The sequence below is a fragment of the Neomonachus schauinslandi genome, chromosome 15 (genome assembly GCF_002201575.2).
Source record: "Neomonachus schauinslandi chromosome 15, ASM220157v2, whole genome shotgun sequence".
NCBI lineage: Eukaryota > Metazoa > Chordata > Mammalia > Carnivora > Phocidae > Neomonachus > Neomonachus schauinslandi.
The window spans coordinates 22,924,393-22,948,547 of record NC_058417.1 but is presented as its reverse complement, the minus strand read 5'-3'; the positions used below and the strand labels follow the sequence as shown (position 1 = coordinate 22,948,547).

General features: G+C 46.8%; 3 protein-coding genes and 3 pseudogenes across 4 annotated transcripts; all 6 read left to right on the top strand.

The window, feature by feature from the left end:
• The first annotated feature begins 605 nt into the window (after window positions 1-605).
• On the top strand, window positions 606-5,281 carry LOC110593300 (C-C motif chemokine 15-like). Of its 2 annotated transcripts, none has more exons than XM_021704565.1 (4): window positions 606-733; window positions 3,709-3,756; window positions 4,227-4,338; window positions 4,716-5,281. In XM_021704565.1, the coding sequence occupies exons 1-4, from the start codon at window positions 658-660 to the stop codon at window positions 4,837-4,839; spliced, it is 360 nt and encodes a 119-aa protein (XP_021560240.1). In that variant the 5' UTR covers window positions 606-657; the 3' UTR covers window positions 4,840-5,281. The 2 variants fall into 2 exon arrangements, with proteins under 2 accessions (XP_021560240.1, XP_021560239.1); XM_021704564.1 differs by having other exon boundaries at window positions 3,709-3,762.
• Window positions 1,413-1,665, top strand: LOC110593306 (annotated as a pseudogene).
• Window positions 5,282-6,650: 1,369 nt separating the features above from the next.
• Window positions 6,651-9,166, top strand: LOC110593160 (annotated as a pseudogene).
• A 1,287-nt stretch (window positions 9,167-10,453) lies between these two features.
• Window positions 10,454-11,617, top strand: LOC110593163 (annotated as a pseudogene).
• Window positions 11,618-14,965: 3,348 nt separating this feature from the next.
• LOC110593302 (C-C motif chemokine 14-like) lies at window positions 14,966-17,831 on the top strand. Its single transcript, XM_021704567.1, has 3 exons — window positions 14,966-15,249; window positions 16,963-17,077; window positions 17,569-17,831. The coding sequence occupies exons 1-3, from the start codon at window positions 15,051-15,053 to the stop codon at window positions 17,657-17,659; spliced, it is 405 nt and encodes a 134-aa protein (XP_021560242.1). The 5' UTR covers window positions 14,966-15,050; the 3' UTR covers window positions 17,660-17,831.
• A 1,941-nt stretch (window positions 17,832-19,772) lies between these two features.
• Window positions 19,773-23,762, top strand: CCL16 (C-C motif chemokine ligand 16). The gene is made up of 3 exons (XM_021704568.2): window positions 19,773-19,927; window positions 22,876-22,996; window positions 23,405-23,762. Exons 1-3 carry the CDS (start codon window positions 19,855-19,857, stop codon window positions 23,535-23,537), a joined length of 327 nt encoding a protein of 108 aa, XP_021560243.1. The 5' UTR covers window positions 19,773-19,854; the 3' UTR covers window positions 23,538-23,762.
• The last annotated feature ends 393 nt before the right edge of the window (window positions 23,763-24,155 follow it).

Sequence of the window (24,155 nt, the reverse complement as noted above, 5' to 3'; positions counted from 1 at the left end):
CCTGAGTGACAGGAGTGTCACAAAACCCGTGGCCATATTTTAAAAGTTCCACAGGTATAAAAGCCAAAGATAAATGCTTCCCCTCGCTTCCCCCTGGCAAAATATTCTGAGATACATCCATGAGCCTCTTCAAAAAACTCCCAGCAGAGAGATGCTGAGGAATAATGAGACTCTGGATACATTGTCGCAAGTAGAGCCTACGGTAGTTATTAATGGATTGGCTGTGGGGTGTGAAACAAAGCGAGGAGTCAAGGATCAGGAGTCCGCGTGAGGAATCACACGACTGGTTTACAGGCTATTCCTGCACTTGAAGGTGCTTAGCTCCTGAGGAAAACACTCTGACCTAGAGGATGAAATTAACCTCCTGGAGGAAGGGTCCTTCATGAAATAGTCGCTCTCTGTGCCTGTATCCACTGGGCAGTTGGGAAAGCATGAAGTCTCCTTTACTGTCTACTTCCTGTTGCATTCCCAGCCTTGTTCCCTTTTTCAGAAATAGCATGCTGTCTATCGTACAGCCAAAGAACAGCACTCTGAACCTCTGCCCTGTGACTTCCTGATCCTCCTCTCTTATAAATACAAGGGCAGAGCTGGGATCCCACAGAGTCAGAGAGCAGAAAGCCAGGAGTCCTCAGACCAGCTCTGCCTGCTACAGGGAAGATGAAGTTCTTCCTGGCTGCCCTCCCCTTCCTCATTCTTGCTACTGCCCTTGGATCCCGGGTCCAGGTCCTTCATGGTGAGTTCAGTGAACCTTCCCACTGGTGACAAGGTCCGCGGTAACTCGCGAGCTGGGGAGGAAACGCAGAAGGACACCTTTGTCCTGCTGAGGTTGTTCCCTGTCTCAGACAGGGATGTGAATTCAGCACTTGTTTAAAAAGCAGAAGCAATAGGCTGTAGGCCTCTGTATTGTATACAAATCTCTCATTTGTATACAATACAGTCAATTGTATACAAATGACTGGTCCCCCTTGGGGAAATAACTCTCTCCCTTTTCATGACCAGAATTATTTGATGCCTTCTCTTAGCTGACATAGGACTGTTACGTGCTAAATCAAAAGAACTATAGTAAGAATTCTACAATGTTAGTGTAAAACTATCATTTTGGAGAGGAAATGTAACAAGCCAGGAAAGTGCCTCACCCGAGTCCACCTAACCATTCTATTTATTTAACAAGTAAATATCTAGTACTTCTTACGTGCAGGCAGGCTCTGTTCTAAGTGTCTTATGGACTTAATACATTAGATCCTCCTAACAACCTTGTGGGGTAGACTATCAGCAACTTGTATAGTTTTGCATATTATATTTTTATTCTCATTTTACAAATGAGAAAACTTAGACAACTTGCTCAAGATCATATAGCTAGACACTCGGACCCGTGGTTGCGGTTCAGGAACTCCAGCAGATGTGCATTCCCGATGGTGTGCATTCCTTGCATCGTCATTCCGATTCTGCTCTGGATCTACAAAAAATTCCTGGAGCCATACATGTATCCTCTGATTTCCCCCTTTGTTAGTCGTAGGTGGCCTAGAAAAGCTCTTTGAGAATCCCACAATAAAAACAAAGGCAAGGTAGACTGTAAGGACGCAGACATAAATGGATTACCAACAAAAGGACCAACGGAAATCTCTGATAAAAAGAAAGACTAAAGTGATTGTTCCAAAGGATCTCATTGTTTTAAAAATGGACCTGATAATATGAAGCACCTTGCTTATAATTGTCTCTGACCTTTTTCTCTGAGACCAGAATTTGGGATAGATAGCTTAGATACTTACCTGATACTAATCAGGAAATACATGGTATTTATATTTAAAATGTGTTTAGTTATATTTAATGATCTCATTCCTGAGTTCCTGTTTCATTAAAGTAGCTTCCATGTCTATTATCATAGTTATGAATAAAAAGAAGGTTTGTGCCAATGGACACTGCTACTAAACGAGCGCTCTAAACTCCTTGGGCCTCTAGCTTCTTTCAGGCTCTTTGAATTTGAGCTGAGTACAATGTTACCGTGAAACAGTGCGGTGAGACTGTACGGTGAAAGGAAAAGGGGTTTGGGGAGATAATGAGGACTTGAAACCTAAAAATGTGATTACTGTCTGATACAACGGAGCAGCCTACTTCTGAGTAGTAATTCCTGCTTAGTGCTCTGAGGAAAATAGAAAGACAGGGAAATCGGGGAAACGCCTTTGAAAAATGGAATACCTTTTACAGAAATATCTAATGTATATTATAAAATTCTAATCCTTGTTGCATTTCTTCTGTTCTTACAAAGTATATTAAATATTCCATTTCGGAAAAAAAAGATCATATAGCTATTAAGTGGTGGAATGAGGGTAGGAGCTGGTTAGGAAGCTGCAATGGAAAGGCAAAGCCACTTAAGATTTTATTTTGCAAGCCGCACACACATCATAGTAAGCATATCAAGTATAAACACATGCCTTCTTAAATAGAATTTATGTGTAACTCTATAAGAAATGATCTAAAAGTTCAGTTGCCTTTGCCTAATTAGCATAACGCAGGTCCGCAATCCCTTATCCAAAACTTTGGGGCTAGATGTGTTTTGGAAGGCAGAAGTATTCAGTTTTTAAAAAGGTAATGCAATATGATCCAGCAGTTCCTCTCTGGATATATACTCAGAAGAACGGAAAGCAGGTACATGAAGAGATACGTGCACACCCATGCTAATCATAGCGTTATTCATAACAGCCAGAAGGTGAGAGCAACCCAAGCGTCCATTAACAAATGAATAGAGTTCTTTTAAATGGGGCATATACATACGATGTATTATTCAGCCTTAAAAAGGAAGGAAATTCTGACACGTGCTACAAAACGGATGAACACTGAAGACATTATGTTAGGTGAGGTAAACCAGTAACAAAAGGACAAATTCTGCATGGTTCCACTCCGATGAGGCACTTAAAGTAGTCGAATTCAGAAAGAAGAATGGTGGTGGCTTGGGGGTTGGGGGACGGGAGAACGGGAGTTATTGCTTAACAGGTACAGAGTTTCAGTTTTGCAAGATGAAAACGTTCCATGGATGGATTGTGGTGATGGTTGCACAATAGGTGAATGTGCTTCGTCCTACTGAACCGTACGCTTTTTAAACATGCTCACAATTGTGTTTATTATGTATATTTTACATTTTCAAGAAAATAAATGACATTTTTAAAAAGGTAACACATACTTGGACATTACTTAACTCACTGGAAGAGTCTGAGAAGTATACTTCAATCAAACAGGGTAGTATTTCGGCAGCAACTACAAATAATCATACTACTGGGGTAAATAATGATTGTGAATAGCCTCACTTCACTTTGGGTGACCTTGTGCCACCAGATCAGTTAACGAAACATTCTTCGGTTTCCTGAGCCGTTGTGGATTCCAGAAATGTATGGAAAGTATTGTGGCATGTATCACATTATGTACCCATTCGACTGATTTATTCATATCGGATTTACAGTTTGCTTTTTGTATTTCAAAGTCAATCGGATGGTTTCACGTCTCAGACAGTTTCAAAATTCCCTGAAACATCCCAGGGCCCTGAGACGAGAAGAGGGGCCTGGAGGCAGATCTAGAACCCAGATCGGTGTCCAGTGGTCCAGCATCATCACCTCTCTACCAAGGGATGGGGCTGAGGCATGAGACCAGTGGAGACAGCGAGACAAGGCTGCCGTGGTGATTTCTCTCCCCTCCTTGTCTGTTTCTCCCAAACAGAACCCATGGTGGCGAAACTTCAGCATGAACCCTTAATACACAGGGAAGGTAAAGGTATAAGTTATATTATAGCATATGCTTAAAAGTAGCAGCTGCACAGATCTGTTCAGTGGCTTCAAAACACCTCATTTACAGGGCGGGGGTAGGGGACAGATGGGGAGTGTCCCGAAGGTGGCGAATGTCCCCAGGAAGATCGGGATGGGCCGTTAGAGGTCACCTCCATTCCGTCTCTCGAGTTGGGCTCACCTGGGGGCAGAGGTGCTCACTGATGCCTCCTGCTGGCACAAGACGCTCCCTCTTCTATCAGAACTGGTCTTGGCCCTGTTGTGGCCTTGCCTGGGTGCCCTCAGACGCAGAGCTCAGCCCCGAGGAGAGTGAAGCAAGTGCAGGCAGAGGAGAACATCCCTCTGGAATCCTGTGCCTTCTCACCCTTCCCCGGGACTTTGGAGGCAAGGGGGAAAGGATCTAGTCTTCCTTAAAAAGAGACCCAGTCCTTAAATGGCTCGTTCCCCTTGCAGCAGGCTTTCTCCGTCCCTCTGACTGCTGCCCAGACTACAAACGAAAAATTCGATGTGCAAACATGAAAGATTTTTTTGAAACAAGCAGTGGGTGCTCCCGGCCAGGTGTCATGTAAGTGTCGTATCTGGGGAGGGGTGTCTAGGAAAAGTCCCACCTTCTGGATCCTGCCAGGTCCTGGGAGGCTTGTGTCCTCATTAGGATCCTGCAGGGCATCAGGTAAGAGATGTTCCCAGTGAAGAGGGACACCGGGGACAGATGGAGAGAGAAGAAAGGCTGCTTGAGGAAACACACATGAGTCACTTAGGCAGTCTCAGAGGCTAAGTGAGGCAGGGTCTCAGAGAGGAGGTGCCCTGAGTCCCTGCAGCAAAGAAGGAAAAAGAACAGGCTGGTCCAAGTGGGGGAATCCCAGGGCCGGGGAGGATGGGGCTCCCCATCCCCATTTTCTGAACACCCCTTAGTTTGTAATCTTTCTCCGCCTTGCTCCCCAGCTTCCTCACCAAGAAGGAGAGGCTTGTCTGTGCTGACCCCCTTGATTTGGAAGTTCAGAATTGCATGAGGTCCCTGAGGAAGAACCTAATAATGCAGATGTTGCTTGAGAAGAAGGAATACTAGGGGCCACTCACCCCACCTCCAACTGGTTTGTCCCAACTCCCTCCTGGGATTTTCTTGGCCTGAATTATTTTTCAAAAAGCAACAACTACTGTTCTTTCTGTTCTGGTTATAAAAGCAATGCATTAATAAAGAGTATCCGATATAACTTTCCTTGAATTTCAAGAGGAAAAAGAAACTATAGGAACTGCTGAAATTTGGATTCTGTGGGTTTTTTTCCAAATGATGTGCCATAATAGAATTTTTTAAAAGCTAAAAACATTCAAACTCATTCAAACATAGATTGAATATGTGTCAAAATGTACTTAACCCATTCAATGAGGGAAAACTGAGTCAAAGATCATCTGAGGAACAGAGATTTATACAGTTAGTTGGGGATGGCATTCTGAAATGTTAAGTCAGAGAAAAACAGATTAATATCCTATAGGAAAATAAAATTGTAACACTGGGGATTATATTTTCTTTTTCTTTCTTTTTCATTTTTAGAGGGTGGGTAGAGAAGGAGGGAGAGGGAGAGAATCTTAAGCAGACTTCACACCCAGTACAGAGCCCGACACGGCACTCAATCTGACGACCCTGAGATCATGACCCTGAGATCATGACCTGAGCCAAAATCAAGAGTCCAACACTTAACCAAGTGAGCCACCCAGGTGCCCCTGGTAATTATCTTTTCTACTGGACAAAAGTCATTTACATCTGTGCTAGATAAAAATTTACAAGTTAACATAATTTCACAAAGTCAGGGGCCCCATCAGTAGTAAGTAGACCACCACTGGAGAGGACATTCCCCTACAGGAACCCTGGGGTAGGCTTTGTGGACAATCTTCCAAATGACATTGGAAGACCTGCCTGCAGTCATCCTTCTGCCTTATTTCTACATTTTGGATATTTTCTCTCAACAGACATAACTTCCCCTCTTTAAAGCTAAAGGACATTAAGAAAAACATTTAAAGTTGGACTGAACATGGGTGGTGAAATCGAGTCCTGCAAGCGGGGAGTCTGCTTGAGGTTCTCCCTCTCCCTCTGCCCCTCAACCCACTGAGCGCTCTCTCTCTCTCAAATAAAAAAATAAATCTTTTTAAAAAAAATAAAGTTGGAGTGAATATCAATTTTACATTCAGGGAACCTGAGTGGCTCAGTTGGTTAAGCGTCTGCCTTCAGCTCAGGTCATGATCCCAGGGTCCTGGGATCGAGTCCCTGCTCGGTGGGGAGTCTGCTTCTCCCTCTGCCTCTCCCCCAGCTCGTGCTCACTCTCTCTCTCTCAAATAAACAAAGTCTTTAAAAAAAAAAAAAAAACCTATCTTACTTTTTGGGTGATTTGCCATAGAGTTATAGGGAAAAAACTGACTGATAACCAAATATCCATCATAATAATAAACACTATTAGAAGAAGACACTTGAGACAATGATTAAAGCTGGGAATTATAACTCTAAAGGGATTAAATACACATTCACACTTTGTCTCATCTTATTCTCTCCACGAAGAATAATCTTTGGAGGTTTGCCGACAGTGTAGAAAAGCTCCTTTCACTTCATCATTTGGGAGTAGGGGGTAGACAGAAGATGACCAGGGAGTAAAAGGTAGGGCACAGATGTACACAGTTTAGCCAAGCATTCCAGGTAATTCTTACGCAGGTGGTCTTAGGAAGGACCTCGCTTAGAGATACCATTTTAGGAGGTGTGGGTGAAAAATGTAGGCAGGCTAGCAGGTGGAACTGTGTCTTGGTAAATTTCATTCCTTCAGGGATTCCTCTCTTTTTTCCCAGCGGAAGTGGGAATCCCTAGTTCCCTGGTTGTGAACGCAGATTCCGAGGATGGGGGCACTGGCTCTGGTAGGTGAGAAGGAAGGAGGGGTAGGACTGGTCTGGCTTTCACTGAGGTTGTCGGAGAGCTTCATTTCTAGGGGGCGGAGGTGGTGGGACTTCTTTCTTTCCTTTGACCAGAAGTTGTCCTGGGTACCACCCAGCTCCCTCTCCGGTCCATCATCCCTTGTGGAAGACTCCCACGCAGACAGACTTCTTACATAGAGAACTGTGCTTGTAGCTTTATCCTGGGGCAAACCCCACACCCGCCTGCCCTGAAGTGGGGACTGGCAAGTTCATAGCTTCTTCTCCCAACACCACTGACTTTGATCTTTGTGTTACCTAGGATGCTGCTGAGAAAGTATTTTTTCAATGATCTCTCCTTCACCTATATGAGGAAACAGGTTTTGCAGCCTCCTTATTTTGCCATCAAGCTGACCCATGTCCTTTATACAGAGATTTCTCTTCTTACGGTCAGCTGATGTCATCTTTTCTGATTTCCTCTGCTACTACAAATTTATGTTTGTTTTCATATTTTTCCAGTCATTTCCATGGGATTTGGGGAGGTAAAAGAGGCAAATACAGATGCTCAGCCTTCTGGCTTATAATTTGACCCATTTATGATCTCTCCTGTTGCTCTCATCCACTTCACTGTATTCTGTTAAATTCAGCAGCTTCGAGTTAACACCAGCCCACTGAGAACTGAGTGATGGAAACAGCAACTTTTGGCTTCTCCATAGAGATTTTGTTTCAGAGCCTCGGTGAAAATCTCAAAAAGTTGTTGGATTGAAACCGTGCTAGACCTAAGGGGAAGGTGTGTGATTTCACTGGTTTCTCCGGCTGGCCAAGTTGTTAGCTCAATAGAATGAAATGGAGAGCACAGACCGCTGGACTGCCGGGACAGCAGAGGACCAGGTGTCTCCTCAGCAAGACTTTGGGTCATGACAATGGCAGCTGAACAGAAAGGGGGATGGACACTGAGACGTTCCTTTCTGACCAAGCATCTGGTCACTCATAGAAGGTCTTTGAGGTCTTGGAGCGGACAATGGCTTGTTATGTCTAGGTCAATTAAATAATACATTACTCTATTTTCACAGTTCTTCAAAAATCGCGTGTTCTTTTATGCTTCCTTGCTCTCTGTGGTGCCTCAGCCACAAATGCTCCTCCTCTCAACTCTTCCCAGCAAAACTCAACCCAGGCTGCAAGGTTCAACTTCGATGTCCCTGTAAAACCTTCCCCTGCTATCCCATCCAGAGCACCCACCCCCCTTTCTCTGGAATCCTGAAACAGGTATTTATTGTCACTCAAACAACAACTGAGTGGCTACTTTATGTTATACATTGTGATAGGCAGGATATAGAGAAGATTGAAAATAAGAATAAAATATGACCTCTGTGTACAAGAATCATATGTATAATTCATCTCTAAATCTCCAAGTTATTATGCAACACTGGATTAAAATAATGAGGTTGTTTATACGAGGGGCAACCAGCCTGGGCCATATACCTCCCCAGGCCTCACGCCGGCTACCCAAAGGCTGAAGCTGACCCTTTGAACAACGTAGGGTTTGGGGCACTGACCTCCACGCAGTCAAAAATCCAAGTATAACTCTCTAAAAACTTAACTACTGATAGCCTACTATTGTCAAAGCCTCACTGATAACATAAACATAAAACACACATATTTTGGGGGCGCCTGGGTGGCTCAGTCGTTAAGCGTCTGCCTTCGGCTCAGGTCATGGTCCCAGGGTCCTGGGATCGAGCCCCGCATCAGGCTCCCTGCTCTGTGGGAAGCCTGCTTCTCCCTCTCCCACTCCCCCTGCTTGTGTTCCCTCTCTCGCTGTGTCTCTCTCTGTCAAACAAATAAAATCTTTAATAAAAACAAAAAAACCACATATTTTGTAAAATCATCAGGCAGGGGTACCTGGGTGGCTCAGTCAGTTAAGCGTCTGCCTTCAGCTCAGGTCATGATCCCAGGGTGCTGGGATCGAGTCCCGCATCGGGCTCCCTGCTCAGTGGGGAGTCTGCTTCTCCCTCTGCCTGCCGCTCCCCCTGCTTGTACTCTCTCTCTCTTTCTCTGACAAACAAACAAATAAAATCTTTAAAGAGAAGGAAAAAAAATCATCAGGCATGGGAAATACATTACAGCATTTACTGTATTTATTTTTTAAAAATCCACATGTAGGTAGACCTGCACCAGTTCAAGCCTGTGTTGTTCAAGGGTCCCCTCTATATTGAAGCACACCAGTTAGGAAGGTGCACTATAGATCTGAAACTTTAGTATGCATAAGAATCACCTGGAGGGCACTCTTCCAGGCTCAGTCCCGGGTGAGCACGGCCCGTGAGTAAGGAAATTAGCGAGAACGTGCCCGCCAGAAAAACATGAAGAAATCCCAGGAAATTAGCAGGGAAAAAAGAAAAGAGGATAGCTTGACCACCTCTTGGAGAAAGCAGAGGGACTCTGAGATAATGCAACAAAAGCAGAATACAGCTAGAGAGAAGAAGTCTATGCATACAAGAGAAAAATGATGACTATTTGGAAAAACCTGGTCCTACTGCCAACTAGGTATATCATAAGCTCTATGGTCAAAATTTGGGGAATGAACAGTCATATGTTATAGCCTTATAAAACTATTTTAAACTTTACCTTTCAGCCTGACTTAGTGTAATGTTTCAGAACCATTCTTCAAAGAATAAAACACTAAACATGCATGTGAAAAAAAAAAAAGAAAGAAACATCTGGAAGGCTTGTTAAAAACAGAGTGCTGGATCTTATCTCCAGAAATTCTAATTCAGTAGGACTAAGTGGAGCCCCCCAAAATCAGCATATCTAACAAGTTCCCAGGTAATGTTGATGCTACAGGGTAGAATGGAAATTTGAAGAACTCTCACTTTTGACTCTGTAATTTCAGCATTGTTTGCAGCTTTTATAAAAAGCACATGTTTCCATGTAACCAAAAAACAATTTCAAAGAATTGAAAAATAAATCTTTATGGTCTTCTTAAGAACAAACAACAAAATGAGCCAGTTCTTGACTTGTGTTGATATTTGTTTTCTTTTTAAGATGAAGCTTATCAGAGTTGTTTAATTATAAAAGAAATATGCAATTGAGGAAAGTTTAAACATGGCTAAATAAGTCTGGCAACCAATTTTCAATTTTTAAAAGCAAAAATCTTGAGGGGCACTGACTGGCTCAGTGGGTAGAGTGAGCAACTCTTGATCTTGGGGTTGTGAGTTCAAGCCTCACACTGGGTATAGAGATTAGTTTAAAAATTTTTTTATCTTTTAAAAAAAATTTTTTAAAGTAAAAATCTTGGGAGTTGTGCAAAATAGCTAGAAAAATTGTGTTTAAAAGTTCTTAAAAACGGGGGGCGGGGCACCTGGGTGGCTCACTTGGCTAAACAGCCAACTCTTGATTTTCACTCAGGTCATGATCTCAGGGTCCTGGGATCAAGCCTGCCTTGGGCTCTGTGCTTGGTGGGGAGTCTGCTTGAGATTCTCTCCCTCCTTCTCCCTCTGCCCCTCCCCACCATGCTCCCATGCTTGCTCTCTTGCTCTCTTTCTCAAATGAATAAATCTTTAAAAAATAAAAAAAAATAAAACAAAAACTTCAAAGAGCTGCAACAGAAATCATCAAGACATAAAACAGCAAATGGAAACATCCATGTTTTTACTCTTCTACTTTCAGAACCACAGTGAAGATTTTAAATATATAGCTCATTCCCTTTTCTCTTTTTTTCCCCCTTCATGTATTCATTCTCTTGGTGTGAACCAGGGGGCTCACCTGAGGACTCAGCTAGGACTGCGGCAGAGGGCATGACCCACATGGTTGAGGCCAGTGTGACCTGTGATACAGTCAGTATGGCCAGAAGATTGGTATATACAGGGGACAATGCAAAGAGGTAAACATATTGAGGTTAATGGGAGCCAGATTTCTCACTGTAAAGTAGAGAGGGAAACACATAGACAAGGAAGGTTAAAATAAACCCTGTGGTGTTGATTTGGAATTGAATGTATTGGTATAAACTTTTGGTTTTTCATATAGTGAGACTGATGACATAGAAATTGCTATAAATGTGTGAGATTGATATAATAGAAATAGATATAAATTTATATACACATTCACACATATATGCTTCGATATATTTCCTAGTTCTGTCCACTAAGAGCTCAGACCTAAGAGCTATGCCCTTCCCATAAGCCGTGAGCACCCTAAGCACCCAGATTTCTCAAAACCATCCTTTACTAATGGGAACCAGGACTCATTGGAGAAATGGTTGATTCCTAGAGCTGGGGCAAAGTATAAGATGAGCCTCGGATCATCTTTTTCTGTCAAAAAGCAAAAAAAAAACAAGGATAAATCAGAAATCTTAAAATCCCCTAGAGAATGGGGCAGTAGTGCTGAGAGCCTCGCAGGCAGGGGGCCATTACTCACAGCGCTGAGCGCACACTGTGCCTTAGCTGTGGCAGTGTGGGGGGCACCCCACCACCACAGCCCCTGCACTAGGGCAACCACCCTGGCTCCCTCTGCTCCCCCTCCCTTAGCGCGCAGCATGGCTGATTGCTGAGTTCAAGGAAGCTTTCTCCTTATTTGACAAACACAGTGATGGCACCATCACAACAAAGGAACTTGGAACTGTTGTGAGGTCACTGGGTCAGAACCCAACAGAAGTCCAACGGCAGGATATGATCAACAAGGTGGATGCTGACGGTAACGGCACCATTGACTAACCAGAATTTTTGACTAGGATGGCTGGAAAAATGAAAGATACAGACAGTGAAGAAGAAATTTGTGAGGCATTCCCAGTCTTTGACAAGGATGGCCCTGGTTACATCAGTGTGGCAGAACTACTTCATGTCATGACAAACTTGGGAGAAAAACGAACAGATGAAGTCGATGAAATGGTCAGAGAACCAGATATTGATGGAGATGGACAAGTTGACTCTGAAGAATTCATATAGATGATGATTGTAAAATGAAGACTTATTTTCAATTCCTTTTCCCCCCCCCAGAAGAATCCAACTGAATCTCTTACTTACCTCTTGCAAAAAAAAAAAAGTTCGTTTACTCATTCTGTTTCTCTACAGCAAAACTGAATGTCAAAGGTCCCTTAGGTGCACACACACAAAATCTGCATGTATCGGTTGGTGGTCCTGTCCTTTAAAGATCAAGCTCCCATCAGTTTTATAATATAAATACTTGTACTACCTTAATGATCAAGAAGCATTTCGTGGACTCCTTGCAGTTCCATTTGCTCTTGATTAATACACTGTTTGGGCTGGCCAGTTTTTCTTGCATGCTGCTTGACAATTGAGCAGTATCAGGCATTTGTGTTAAAAATGATAAATGAAAAAAACAAATTGAAAGCGTATTCAAATGGGTTCTAGTTCAGTTTGTTAGTATAAATCGTCATGGCTGGTTTACTGAAAACAAACATTTAAAATTGGTTTACCTCAGGATTCTGTGCAGAAAAATGAATGAAGGATAAATAGTCTAAACATAGCCCCCTTAGCAGAACAGCCCTCTCATACTTCCGTGTGCCCTGACCCATGGTGATGATGACACTCATCCTGGTAGCAGGCTGCGTGTGCTGGGTTAGACTTGTCCTCGTTGTACTAGAGCAAAGCGGGTGTGGCTGTCACCATTCACACAAAGTTTTAAAAAGGAAGGGACTATCTTTGGACTCCATTTTTAAAACCTTCTGAACCATGACTTGGAGCCAGCAGAGTAGGCTGAGGCTGTGGGACACCGTCAACATTGCTGTTCAAGAAATTACAATTTATGTCCATTCCTAGTTGTAAATGCTAGTCTTTTTTTCCAATAAAAAGACCATTAACTTTAAAAAAATGTCTAGAAAGAGGAAAAACCAGGGGAAAAACACAAATATAAGTCCCCCCTTGCAAAAAAAATTCTCCTACTCTCAAGGTAGAATTCTATACCCAGCAAAAATATCCATCAAGTATGAGGGATGAGTAAGGACATCTTCAGACAAGCAGGAACTCAGAATGTGTATGTCCCACACACTCCTTCTGTATTCTTTGATTTTTTTTTTAAATCAATGTGTATGTGCTGCTTTGGAAAACATTTTTAATATTTTTTAAATAGGTACTACATACTTACCAGTGGGCAACAGAATATTTAAGGTCTCCATGTTGCTACCAAATTCCATTCATCCCACTGTATTGTAATTTTCATTTACTTTTTTGAGTCCCTCTTGAAGCTATGAGTCCTCTGAGGTCAGGGTCATCTTCATTCCCACCCTCCAAGCATAGCCCAGTACCTGGCATTTGATATTGTGGCAAAGAAGTGATGTAGTCAATAAACCCATTCCATTCTCCTACGCACACAGATGATCTATATTTTCCATATTTTTGTCATTAAATTGGAGCCAGGTGACTTCATTCTGGCCATGGAGTGTTAAGTGAAAGTCATCTATATCATTTCTGGGACTGGTACATGAAAATCTCCCAGCTCTCTTCTGCCTCTTCCATTTGTAGCAAACTTGGAGGCCTTGTGTTGAAACTGGGGGAATCACAGATAGAAGAAGGCTTAGTCCCTGAACAGGTGCATGAACAGCCTTCCCCAACACACACACCCTCATCCTACTGCTCACACACATTGGACTGTGACGAGAGCAAGAAATAAGCCTTCATTTAATTAATCCCCTGAGATTTAGGGGTTGTTTATTATAGCAATTAGCATATACAGATTAACATAGATAGGAACTTAATAATTTCTTAGAAAATAAAGGGATATCCTGTAAGGCTCCTAACAACAACTTGGCAGGGAGGCTAAATCTCCAGGAAAACAAAGTAAACACTGTTTCCTTCCAACTCATATTCACCCCCAAAACAACTTATTTCCTTAAATGATTCCTAATGGCAATTGTTATTTGATTTGGAGAGTTTAAATAGTATTGTTATTGATGATAACAAACACAGAATACGTCTAATAAATGCCTGTCTTGGCACCCCAGCATGTTTCCTGTGAGATGTACGTACTTTGACCTGCTCAATTTATTTATTCATGCTTCTTCTAAAACATGCATTTATAAATCACCTGCTCCCTGCCAGGCTCTGTGTGAATGGGCAAAGATAAAGAACAGAAGCTCCCTGCCCTGATGAGTCCAGTCAAGGAAAGAAGATGTGAACAGCTTTCCAACCACAGCAGCAAGCAAAATGGGCCAAGGGCCCCCAAGAAGAGCATGGTAAAGGCCACTAGACTAAGGCAGGTCTGTTCTGCATCCCAGTCATCCTGTAATTATGAGCAAGCCCCTGGCCCTTCCTGAGTCCCAATTCCTCCTCCATAAATGGCCAGTTTAGACTAATCTAAAGATGGCAATACATAGCCTGTGAACTGCACCCTAACAGGAACCACATGTTAGTCACAGCACTCCCTCTGAGGTGTGTGGACATGGCCTCAGAATGGTGTGCAACACAGAACTCTGGTCCACCCTGAATCAGTGAAGCGTACTAGCCCTCCCTGAACAGGGCATTTTCTAGGTACCCATCAAGCTTCTCTGTAACAAAAGTCAGAAACCAAGAGAGGGCCCCAAAGCTCAGAAAGGGCTCAGACTAAAGGCTTTGCAGAAAAGCCACACTAGCCAGGACACTTACAGAGACAGCTTAGTCAGGGCAAGGGGCGGGGGGGGGGGGGGGGGCCCGATGTTTCCCCAGGGCATAGCAGTTAAGAACACAGACTTGGAAACTAGACTGCCCAGGTTTGAACACTGATTCCACTTATCAACTGTCAAAGCTTGGGGGAGTTTTTTATACTCTCTCTGCCTCAGTTTCCTCAACTGCTGATTTAAAGATTAAATGGGCTAATATTCCTAAAACATTTGGGACAGTGCCTAGTGCATATAACCATTATGTAATGTTTGTTAAATAAATTATCTACTGAGCATCGTGGCGCTTCTTCACCCCAGGGTACGGTGAGAGGGTGGTGATAAGCCTGGGAGCTGGAGGTTCTGCCTAAGTGTTTAAGTGAGGAGTTCCTAGCCCAGATTAGTAAGACCGGACTTGCGGGGCTCCAGCCCTCATCCTGGTACCCCAAATCCCCTCTGATCTCCAGACAAACAGATCCTGAACCTCCACACATGGCGTTGTTCCAGGCCCAGGACTGGAATCGGGCACAGGCCATGTCCCAGCCTTGAGGTCTTGCACTAAGTGTGCAACAGTAACCCCAGGCCCTGTGCTGTGGCCTACACCAAAGGGGGGGCTTATATCCAAGGAGTTAAATTTATTCCCACTAGGGATGGAAGGCAATTTCCTCCCTGAAATCTTGGCTCTCCAGGCTTCCCTTACTCTGCCCTCAACAAACGTTCAGGATCTGAAATTGCTGAGGCATCGTTACTCCCTACTTCCCTTTGTCATCTTAGTTCCCTCATTTTAAAAAAAACATTTTGCCTTGATGATCATTTCTCAACACCTCCTCAGCCCAGGAGCCTCCGAAGTCCCTACCAGGGCAGCTCTCCTCCTGCAGCAGCTCCCCACCAGGAGGATAAAGTTCTCCCCCACCAGGAGGATGAAAGTCTCCATGGCAGCCATCTCCCTCTTCGTCATCCTCCTCGTCACCTGCGCCCTGGGGCGCAAGGCTGAATTCTCCTCACGTGAGTGCAACACCTTGTATTCCTTCCAACCTGGGCCCTGTGGGGAAAGAATCAGGAGTAAGGTTGCTGGGGATATAAGGAGGAGGGGCTCTCGAAGGAGGTCTGGGGTCTTCTGAAACTGGTTTCGTCCTCGCCCTCCAGGACCAGTCTCCCTGCCCACCAAGGCCATGGAGTGAGGCCTGCCTCTCCACTCCCTCAGTTCATCTCTCTCTGCCATTAAGTAAGAGTGGCCCAGCCCATCTGGGGGACATTATCCCCAGGGAGATAGAGGAGCAGTTTGGGGGGACCCTCAAAGCCATCTGTCTGCTTGCCTCCTGAGATTGGGGCCACCTGTTTCCAGAGTGAGCCCCACCCCGCAAGGGCAGCCTTGCTTAGGTGTGCGCTGAGGGGAACCACGAAAGTACAGGTCCATCTCGCCACCCTTTCCCAGCTTATTCCTCAGGATGAGCTGCCTTCACACACATCCAAAACTATGCCTCACCCCTCAATTTTACCTCGTCTCCTTTTCAGAAACTGGGAGGGAAACAGAGGAGGCTATTGAAATAAAGCCGGTCTAACGTTAATGAGAATCTGGGCAGGGACCAGAGGACCCCTTATCCCATTCTTTGGGGAGGGAGGATGCTAGCTGGGTAAAAGACCAGGCCTTTCCCTTCCCACCCACGCATGCAGCCGCCCTGGTGACCTCGGAGGCCACTGCCCGGACACTCCCAGTCCTATCCAGGTTGGTCACATAATGTGCACACCCCCATCCCTCCACTCCATGACCATGGTGGCTTCTTGTTTCTCCAGGGCCCTTGGTCAGAAATGCCCTTCCTGCTACCTCCATAAGTCAAGCTTGACTGAACGTGTGATTTCCACTGTCCCCCTCCCACACCTCCTATGAGAGCCATGGAATTGCAGAATCAGAAAATAACTGGGCAGTTCACCTAATCCAGTGATGTTTAACATTTTTTAGACAGTGGAACCCTTCTTCAAGCAAAATCTTACTCAGAAACCTAATATGTAAAACAGCAAAAAGGGCCAAAAGGGATACTATCCCCAAAACTCTACTCCTAATGCATCAGTATCTCTGAAAGAGACCCCGAAGCCCCAAGACCCCCAGGGAGCTCAGTGTAAAAACCACCAATCCAGTCCAACAACCTCATTGACAGATGAGGAAACTAACAGGGGAATAAAGTTGCCATGGGCACAAAGCCAGGAAAGGCGAGGGGAGGTTGGGATCTGGGTGTCCTGACTCCCTGTCCTTGGACCTTGGTGTCAGCTTCCTTCCCTCTTTGCAGGACAGGGGTTCCATGGGGACACAGGCAGAATGGGCAGATTGGGAGGGGCTGGGTCTGCACGCCCAGCTGGCGTGTGTCCCTGTCCCTCATGGAGATTTCTTCCAAATATCCCTCTTATGTGGAACATCTGTGCGAGCCTGCCCCGCAGGGCTGGTGTGTACTCACTAAGAAGACTTGGGTTTTGCTAATCTTCAATCCAGAGTTGAAGGTCATCAGCCAGTCTTTCTAGGGGAGGTTGAAGAACAGGAAGGAAGGTGATTGCCGATGCAGGAGGAGGGAAAGAGGAGAGAATCTGCACAATCCTATGTCCGAATTCAGCGGGGCCACCTCCTCCTTCCTTCCCTCTTCCACACTCTGGAGTGCAGAAGCAGCCAGCAGGTCTGGCCTCTAACAAAGAGCCCAGGCTCAGCTTCCCTCCGTCCTCTCTCCTCAGGAGGACCTTACCACCCGGCCGAGTGCTGCGTCGGCTACGTTGCCCACGCAATCCCACGTCACCGGATCACAGGTTATTATGAGACCAGCAGCCAGTGCGCCAGGCCTGGCATTGTGTAAGTGGCACCCCGCACACCCCACTGGGGGGCAGGGAGCCCGCAAGGCCGGGGGTGGGGGAGGGAGGACCCGGAATGGGGACTCCCCAGAGCACCTCCCAGGTGCGGCAACAGGCAGTAGAGGGGCAACCCAGGGGGCTTTCTGGCCTGGCTGAGCCTGCAGGGAGCAGGAGGAAGAGGACCCCATGGATGGGGAGGCATCAGGGAAGGAGATGGGGAGGGGGGCACGTCCAAGGGCAGGGGGAGCACGGAGGAGATGGGGAGGGGGGCACTTCCAAGGGCAGGGGGAGCACGGAGGCTAGATGGGCCCAGGGGGACCCTGAGGGGCTGGAGAGCATGTCTCAGAGAGGAGACTGGCCTTGAGCTGCCTCTAGCAGAGGAAGGAGAAACAGCCTAGGTGGGTGAGGAGTTTGCTCGGGAGGGCTGACCGGCTTTCACTTCCCAGCTGCTGGAAGCCTCAGTTGGTAACCCTTCTCCCTTTTGCTCCACAGCTTCATCACCAAAAAGGGCCATTCCATATGTGCCAACCCCAGTGATGCCTGGGTCCAGGACTACATCAAGGACCTGGGGAGAAATGAGTGACCCAGAGTGGTGGAGAAGGGCACAGCTGGCCATCTTAGAGAGAAGAGGCCACGGCCCCCCTCTCAGCCCCAGCCGCCTCTCAGGAGCTGCCTTGCCTTGAATTAAAGACCTTGAATTCATGCCCTCCCTGCCCTCACTCATTTCTACTGAACCTACTCGTTGGAGCCCAGCCCGTGTGGCACCCTCGGCATCAGTCTTTGTTCTGCAGAGGTGTGGTCAGCCCTGGGTGCAAAACAACAGGTCAGGGCCTGTGATGGGGGTACACAATCATCATCAGGATGGTAACAGACATTGTCTTAGCGCTTTCTACCTTCCAAGCAGTCTGCTAAGTAGCCTGTGCGTATTATCTTATATAAACTACACAAGTGTAAAGCTAAGAGTTATCACCTGGTTTTGCGGGTAAATCTTCATAAAGCCTTCTTCATAGCAGCCAAACTTCAAAATCCTTTGTTCTGAGCAGCTCCCAAGGCCCTTGTTCCCAGCCATCTGGGACAAGAATGATTTGGGGACATATTTTATCCAACCCTTCCCCTCCACTTACATACATCAGGTTGTACTCTATTGTTAGAGCCACTTTTGTGCCCTCCAAAAGGCCTAACAGAAAGCCTGGCCTATAGCAGGTGCTCAGGAAATGGATGGATGGATGGATGGATGGATGGATGGATGGATGGATGGAATGAGGCAGGAATCAGGAGGAGGTTATGCTCCATGAATAACACCCAGCTGCCCCCAAAGGCTCTCAGACCCATCTTCAGGGTTCGAGGGGGAGCTCTGCATACTCAGAGGAAGAGCATGCCCAGTGTAGGCGCTGTGGCCATCCTTCCCTGGCCAGCGGCCTTCCAAGACCAGGGCCAAGAGGAGGCTTGTATGCTAAAGGCACAGCCAGGCTTCTCCAGACCGCCCTGCCTCCATACATAGCAGCCCAGGGGTACCCCACAGACATACCCTCCCTACCTTCATAAAAAGGACAGCTTCCCCACCGCTAACTGCCTTGAACCCAGCAGGACTAAATACATCATACAACTTTTCCCTATTTAGAGCAGTCATGCCAAACAGCAAGCCCCATAAGGGTCTCAATCCGCCCCTGCCTCCCTCTACTCTTCATTTACTGAAACACTCCCCCCTCTGCCTCTAGAGCTCACAGTCCATCCACAGCAAAACCCCCTGTATCTTCCATCTCTTCTCTGAACTCTGCCTTCAACCCCAGGAATGGGGTCCTGAGGCAGTCTGAAGAGAGAAGATGCTGAGGGACAGGTTAGCCCTGGTCAAGGCCGGGGACCCGGAACCTGGAACTGTGGGACACAGAAGCGGGTTGTCAGGTGCGTGTGCAGTTGGAGCGCCCTCTGCTGGCCATAATTGGCCACAGCGGCAGGTTGGAGGAACCCATACCGCGGGGACTCAAGAGGGATGGCCAACTAGACCTAAAACTGGTTCAGAGTCCAAGGTCCAAAGATAGTAAAAAATAAAATAAAATAAAATAAATAAAAAATCAATAAACAAGCCAAACACCTCAGCAATAAATGAGGACCCAAGATCAGCACATTGTTTTTCTCTGTGTATTAGTAACATAATCTGTGACAGGAAAAATTCTGAGCTCAGTCATGTGTCAGTCATGTGTCAGACAGGGGATCTGTCTGACACATCGTTTTCAGAGGCCTAAACCCTACCCCTTGCCCCAGTCTGTGCACTCTCTAATCCTGCCTTATGTTCACCTTCCCAGTGATGGCTCACCTGGGGGAACTGGGGTGGCTCCACCCTCCCTCCACCTCCCCCAAAATAGAGACGGCTGGCCCATAAGGTGGTGAAATCACACGGATCCGGTTTTCAGAACTGCCTGCCTCCTTCCTCTGTGGCCTGGGAGAATTTCTTTAACCTCGCCAAGCCTCGGTGGCCTTCATTTATAAAACAGAGTCATAATCTCCGCTTCACTCCTGCAAGGATTAAGTAAAACAGGGCATACAAGGTGGCCGACACCCAGCGCGCACGAACCACTCACTCCCTTTCTCCACTCTTCTCCTCCTGAACTTAAATCTTATTAATTCACCTGCGCCAGGCCCCGCCCCCCTTTCAGCAAACACTGAGGGAGGCCCCTCCTCCCTCCGCCACCCGCTCCGAAGTGGTCAGAGTCCAGAGGGCCCTGAAGTCAGAGTGGACGACCAGCTTTTCCCCTGAAGCTGAAGGGCCCCGCTGAGAGGATGAAGGTCTCCGGGGCTGCCCTCTTTCTACTCATCCTTATCGTCACCACTCCTGCTTTGCACGGCCAGTCAAGTGAGTCCACCTGTCCCTGTAGGGCAGGAATGAGAAGGGGGGACAAGGTAGCTGGCAGTGAGGTGATGCCAAGAGCCCTCTCACGTCTGTCATCAGCCGCAGGGCCTCCCCTCCTGCAGGCACACCTGCTGTCTGCAAACTCTCCCTTTTGCAAGTAGAGCTGGGCTGGGGTCCCGACCCCTTCTGGGGTCATCAGGCAGTTTCAGGAAGCTGGGTCAAGGTCACATCAGGGGTCCCGAGGTTGGAGAACAGGAATGATCATTTGGGGGAGCCAAGGAAGTAACAGAAGAGATGATAATAAACATGAGCAATGAAAGGAGAGCAAGACAGGTGCTGCAGATGCTCTGGGAGAGCAGGACGAAAAGCGTTGGGGAGGCGGCTAAGCCCAGGAGTGGGGACTCTAAACCTAGACACCCCTTCCTTGCAGTGTCTGGCACAGATTGCTGGGACTATCATGGCAGCCGAAAGAAGGCCCAGTGGGATGCCCAGGTGGGCATATGAGAATTTCATGGCCTCTACACCCATTCCCCAGCTCAGGTCTGGGGAATGGGGATAAAGTCCATAGAAAAAGTCCACATAGAAAAAGGAAAAGTCCATAGAAAAGAGGAAAGGGGTTGAAAGGTTTTGGAGCCACAGGATGCTCGGGACCTATGGAGAACAAGGTTGGTTTAACCCACTTTCTACCCCTGACTCAACCACCATTTATGAAAGACACCACATACCCACCCCAGGGTGTGGTGCCCCAGCCCTTCTTTTCTCTCTAAAGCTACCCCGGGCATCTGGTCTGGCCGGACTCTGCCTGTATAAACTCTCAGGGGAGCAAGGGCCACCCACACCCCATGTAATCTGCCCGTACACTCTCAAAATGCCCCTGAACTTGGTAAACTTTGCTTGGAGTACCGGGGTCATGGCCATCGCTATGAGCAGAGCTGCATCTCGTGGGTGGCAGGAGGCAACAATGCCCTTAGGGAAGGTCAAACAGACCGCTGCAGTGGGTTCAGTCTTCCAAAAAGAGAAAATGGCCCACGCAAAGCATGGATCGGCCAAATGGTACTCTCGAGATATTCCAGTCTTGGCCACCAGCTGGAAGCAAGGGGTCAGGCTGCAAGGGGATTTGCACTCTGCAGTTTTGGGGGCTGGGGGAGGTCTCTGCCTGTCCTCCTATGTGATATCCCCAACTGATGAGCAGTCAGGGGAGCTCAAGGGAAACATGGTGCTAACAACCAACTGAGGCCAGCATCCCGTCAGCATCAAAGAGAGGCGGGAAAGTGGCATTTCCGGGCAAGAAGAATGGTCATTCCTACCATCTGCTCTTAATGATAACAAGCGCTGACTGAGCCTTTCTATGTGCCAGGCTCTGAATTAAGGGCTTAACCACCATTTTCTCCACCAACCCTCACCCTGATCCCAGGACGTAAGCATTTTTTACCCTCATTTCATAGATGAGGAGACCTAGAGAGATTTTAAAAATTTGCTCATGATTCAAATCATTTAGTCAAGATTCCTATTCAATGTACAAGACTGTTGAATCTCAGATCTGTACCTCTGAAACAAATAATGCAATATATGTTAAGAAAAAAAAAACAAGAAGAAGAAGATACCAGGAGGGGAAGAATGAAGGGGGGGAAATCGGAGGGGGAGACGAACCATGAGACATGATGGACTCTGAAAAACAAACTGAGGGTTCTAGAGGGGAGGGGGGTGGGAGGATGGGTTAGCCTGGTGATGGGTATTAAAGAGGGCACGTTCTGCATGGAGCACTGGGTGTTATGCACAAACAATGAATCATGGAACACTACATCAAAAACTAATGAGGTAATGTATGGTGATTAACATAAGAATAAAAAAAAATTTAAAAAAAAAAAAGATTCCTATTCAAGATGTCTGACCTAAAGCCTAAATTAGAACACTTTCTTCCCGCCCTAACTTCTCTGGCTCATTGTTCATCTCACCCTCCTCCCTGGTCCCAGCCCCTCTAATGCATCTAGGATAGACTCCACCCTCCCCTCCAAGGAAGGTGTGCTGAGCCTCCCCTCTCTCTCTCTCTCTCTCTCCAATTTCAACTCTTTTTTTCTTTTTACATTTTTTTATTTTCTTTTTTTTTAAGATTATTATTTATTTGAGAGAGCATACGAGTGCGGTGGTGGGGAGAAGGGGCAGAGGGAGAGGAGAAACAGACTCCCCACTGAGCAGGGAGCCTGACTCAGGGCTCGATCCCAGGAACCCCGGATCATGACCTGAGCTCAAGGCAGATGCTTAACCTGAGCCACCCAGGAGCCCCAATCTCATCTCCTTACATCTTTCTTCTCGCATTGCATTCCAGCCATCCGCAGCTGCTCAATGCTCCCCCAACACAGAAGCTTCCCCCACCTTTAAGCCTTCATACCTTCCTTTCTCCCAAGCCCTACAACCCCTTTGTCTCAATCCTGCTCAGCCTTCAAGAATCAAGCCATGCACTTGCGTGCACACGCGTGCTATGGGACTTCCCAGCCACCCAAAGCTGTTTCCAGAGCACCTTTTGCCAAATTCTATCCTATCCCAGAGCACATGCCACTGTAATATTTTTCACTCTTCCTTTTCACCCTGACTAGACTGGGAGATACTCAAGAGTAGTGACTGTGTCTTCCTCGTGTTTTTTGCCCCCTTAGAGCTTGGCATGTAATAGGAGCCCAATACGTGTTTGCCAAACCAAGCCCTGGTTCACCAGCAAATGTGAATAACTGAGGCATTTGCACTTGATGAAACTCAGTGCAGAGGCTGGAGGTTCTACGTGTGTGTCCTCATCTACTTTTTCCACTTTCTCTGTTACCTGTCAAGCTGTCATCAGCCTCCGCTAACAGATGGCTTTGCCATGAGAGGTGTGGAATGCAAGGGATGGGGGATGAAGGTAGGCAACCATGGGCTCCCTCTACACCTACTTGGCTCAGCTTTCAATGTGATTCCCTCAGAAAGTCCTGAGTCGTTGAACAGTTCTCACACCTGCTGCCTGAAGCACCATGAGAAAGTAATGCCAAAGAAACTGGTGGTGGGATACAGAAAGGCCCTCAACTGTCACCTGCCGGCAATCATGTAAGCATTCCCTGCAGATACTTCTGTGGAGGCGGAAGGGGAACCCGGGGCGGGAACGAGATGCACAGAACCAGGAAGTCTCCATGCGAGAAGGAGGGGAGTCATGATTAAGGACTCGGGCTTTGACTCTCACAGGGAAGGCCTGGCTTGAATTCTTGATTTTGCCACTTAGAGCTGTGTGGCCCAATAAATGGCAGCCATCTTGCCTGAGCGGGGAACAGGCTGAAGCCGGGATGATGAGGTCTAGAACCCAGACAGGGAGGCCTTCTGAGGGAACTCAGGTGGGGGAGGCCCAGGGAGGCAATGAAGAGTATGAGGCAAGCCGCAGGTGAGCTAGAAATGGGGGAGCATGGACTGGACCCCCCACCCCATTCCGTGACTACTGACCGTCTAACTCTGCCTCCACAGCTTTGTCACCAAAAAGAATCGAGAGGTCTGCGCCAACCCCCAAAACAAATGGGTCCAAGAGTACATCAAGGATCCCAATATACCTTTGCTGCCTCCCAGGAACTTGGCCCAGGTCAAAAGCGTTAGGCCTTAGGAAGGCCACAACATCACAGCTCTCCATGACCATCAGGCCTCGGTGGGAGTCCAGGTTTGGGAAAGAAAGGTGCAGCCCTGTGAAATGCAGGGGAGGGGGGGCGTGTGGTCTGAATGACAGTCGCAATCAGAGATGCTAATTAAAAGTATTTCAGGGGCGCCTGGGTGGCTCAGTCGTTAGGCGTCTGCCTTCGGCTCAGGTCATGATCCCCAGGGTCCTGGGATCGAGCCCCGCATCGGGCTCCCTGCTCCGCGGGAAGCCTGCTTCTCCCTCTCCCACTCCCCCTGCTTGTGTTCCTGCTCTCGTTGTGTCTCTGTCAAATAAATAGATAAAATCTTAAAAAATAAAAATAAAAATAAAAGTATTTCAAACGTTCTCAATCTCTGGAGGAAATGCCAAAGTTAAGGGGGACAGGGATACATGCATCCTTAATACACAGAAATACATATTTCACATCCTTCTTCTCGCTCTTTCAGTGCCTCACCTCACACCCACACACCAGCCGTCCCAAATAATTATGCTAGGCTTCCAACCGGCCAGAACATCTCTGGCCTCTGACTCATTAAAAGCCCCACAGAATTCTTGATTTTCCTGTCCATCTTTATCCCTTGACTAGAT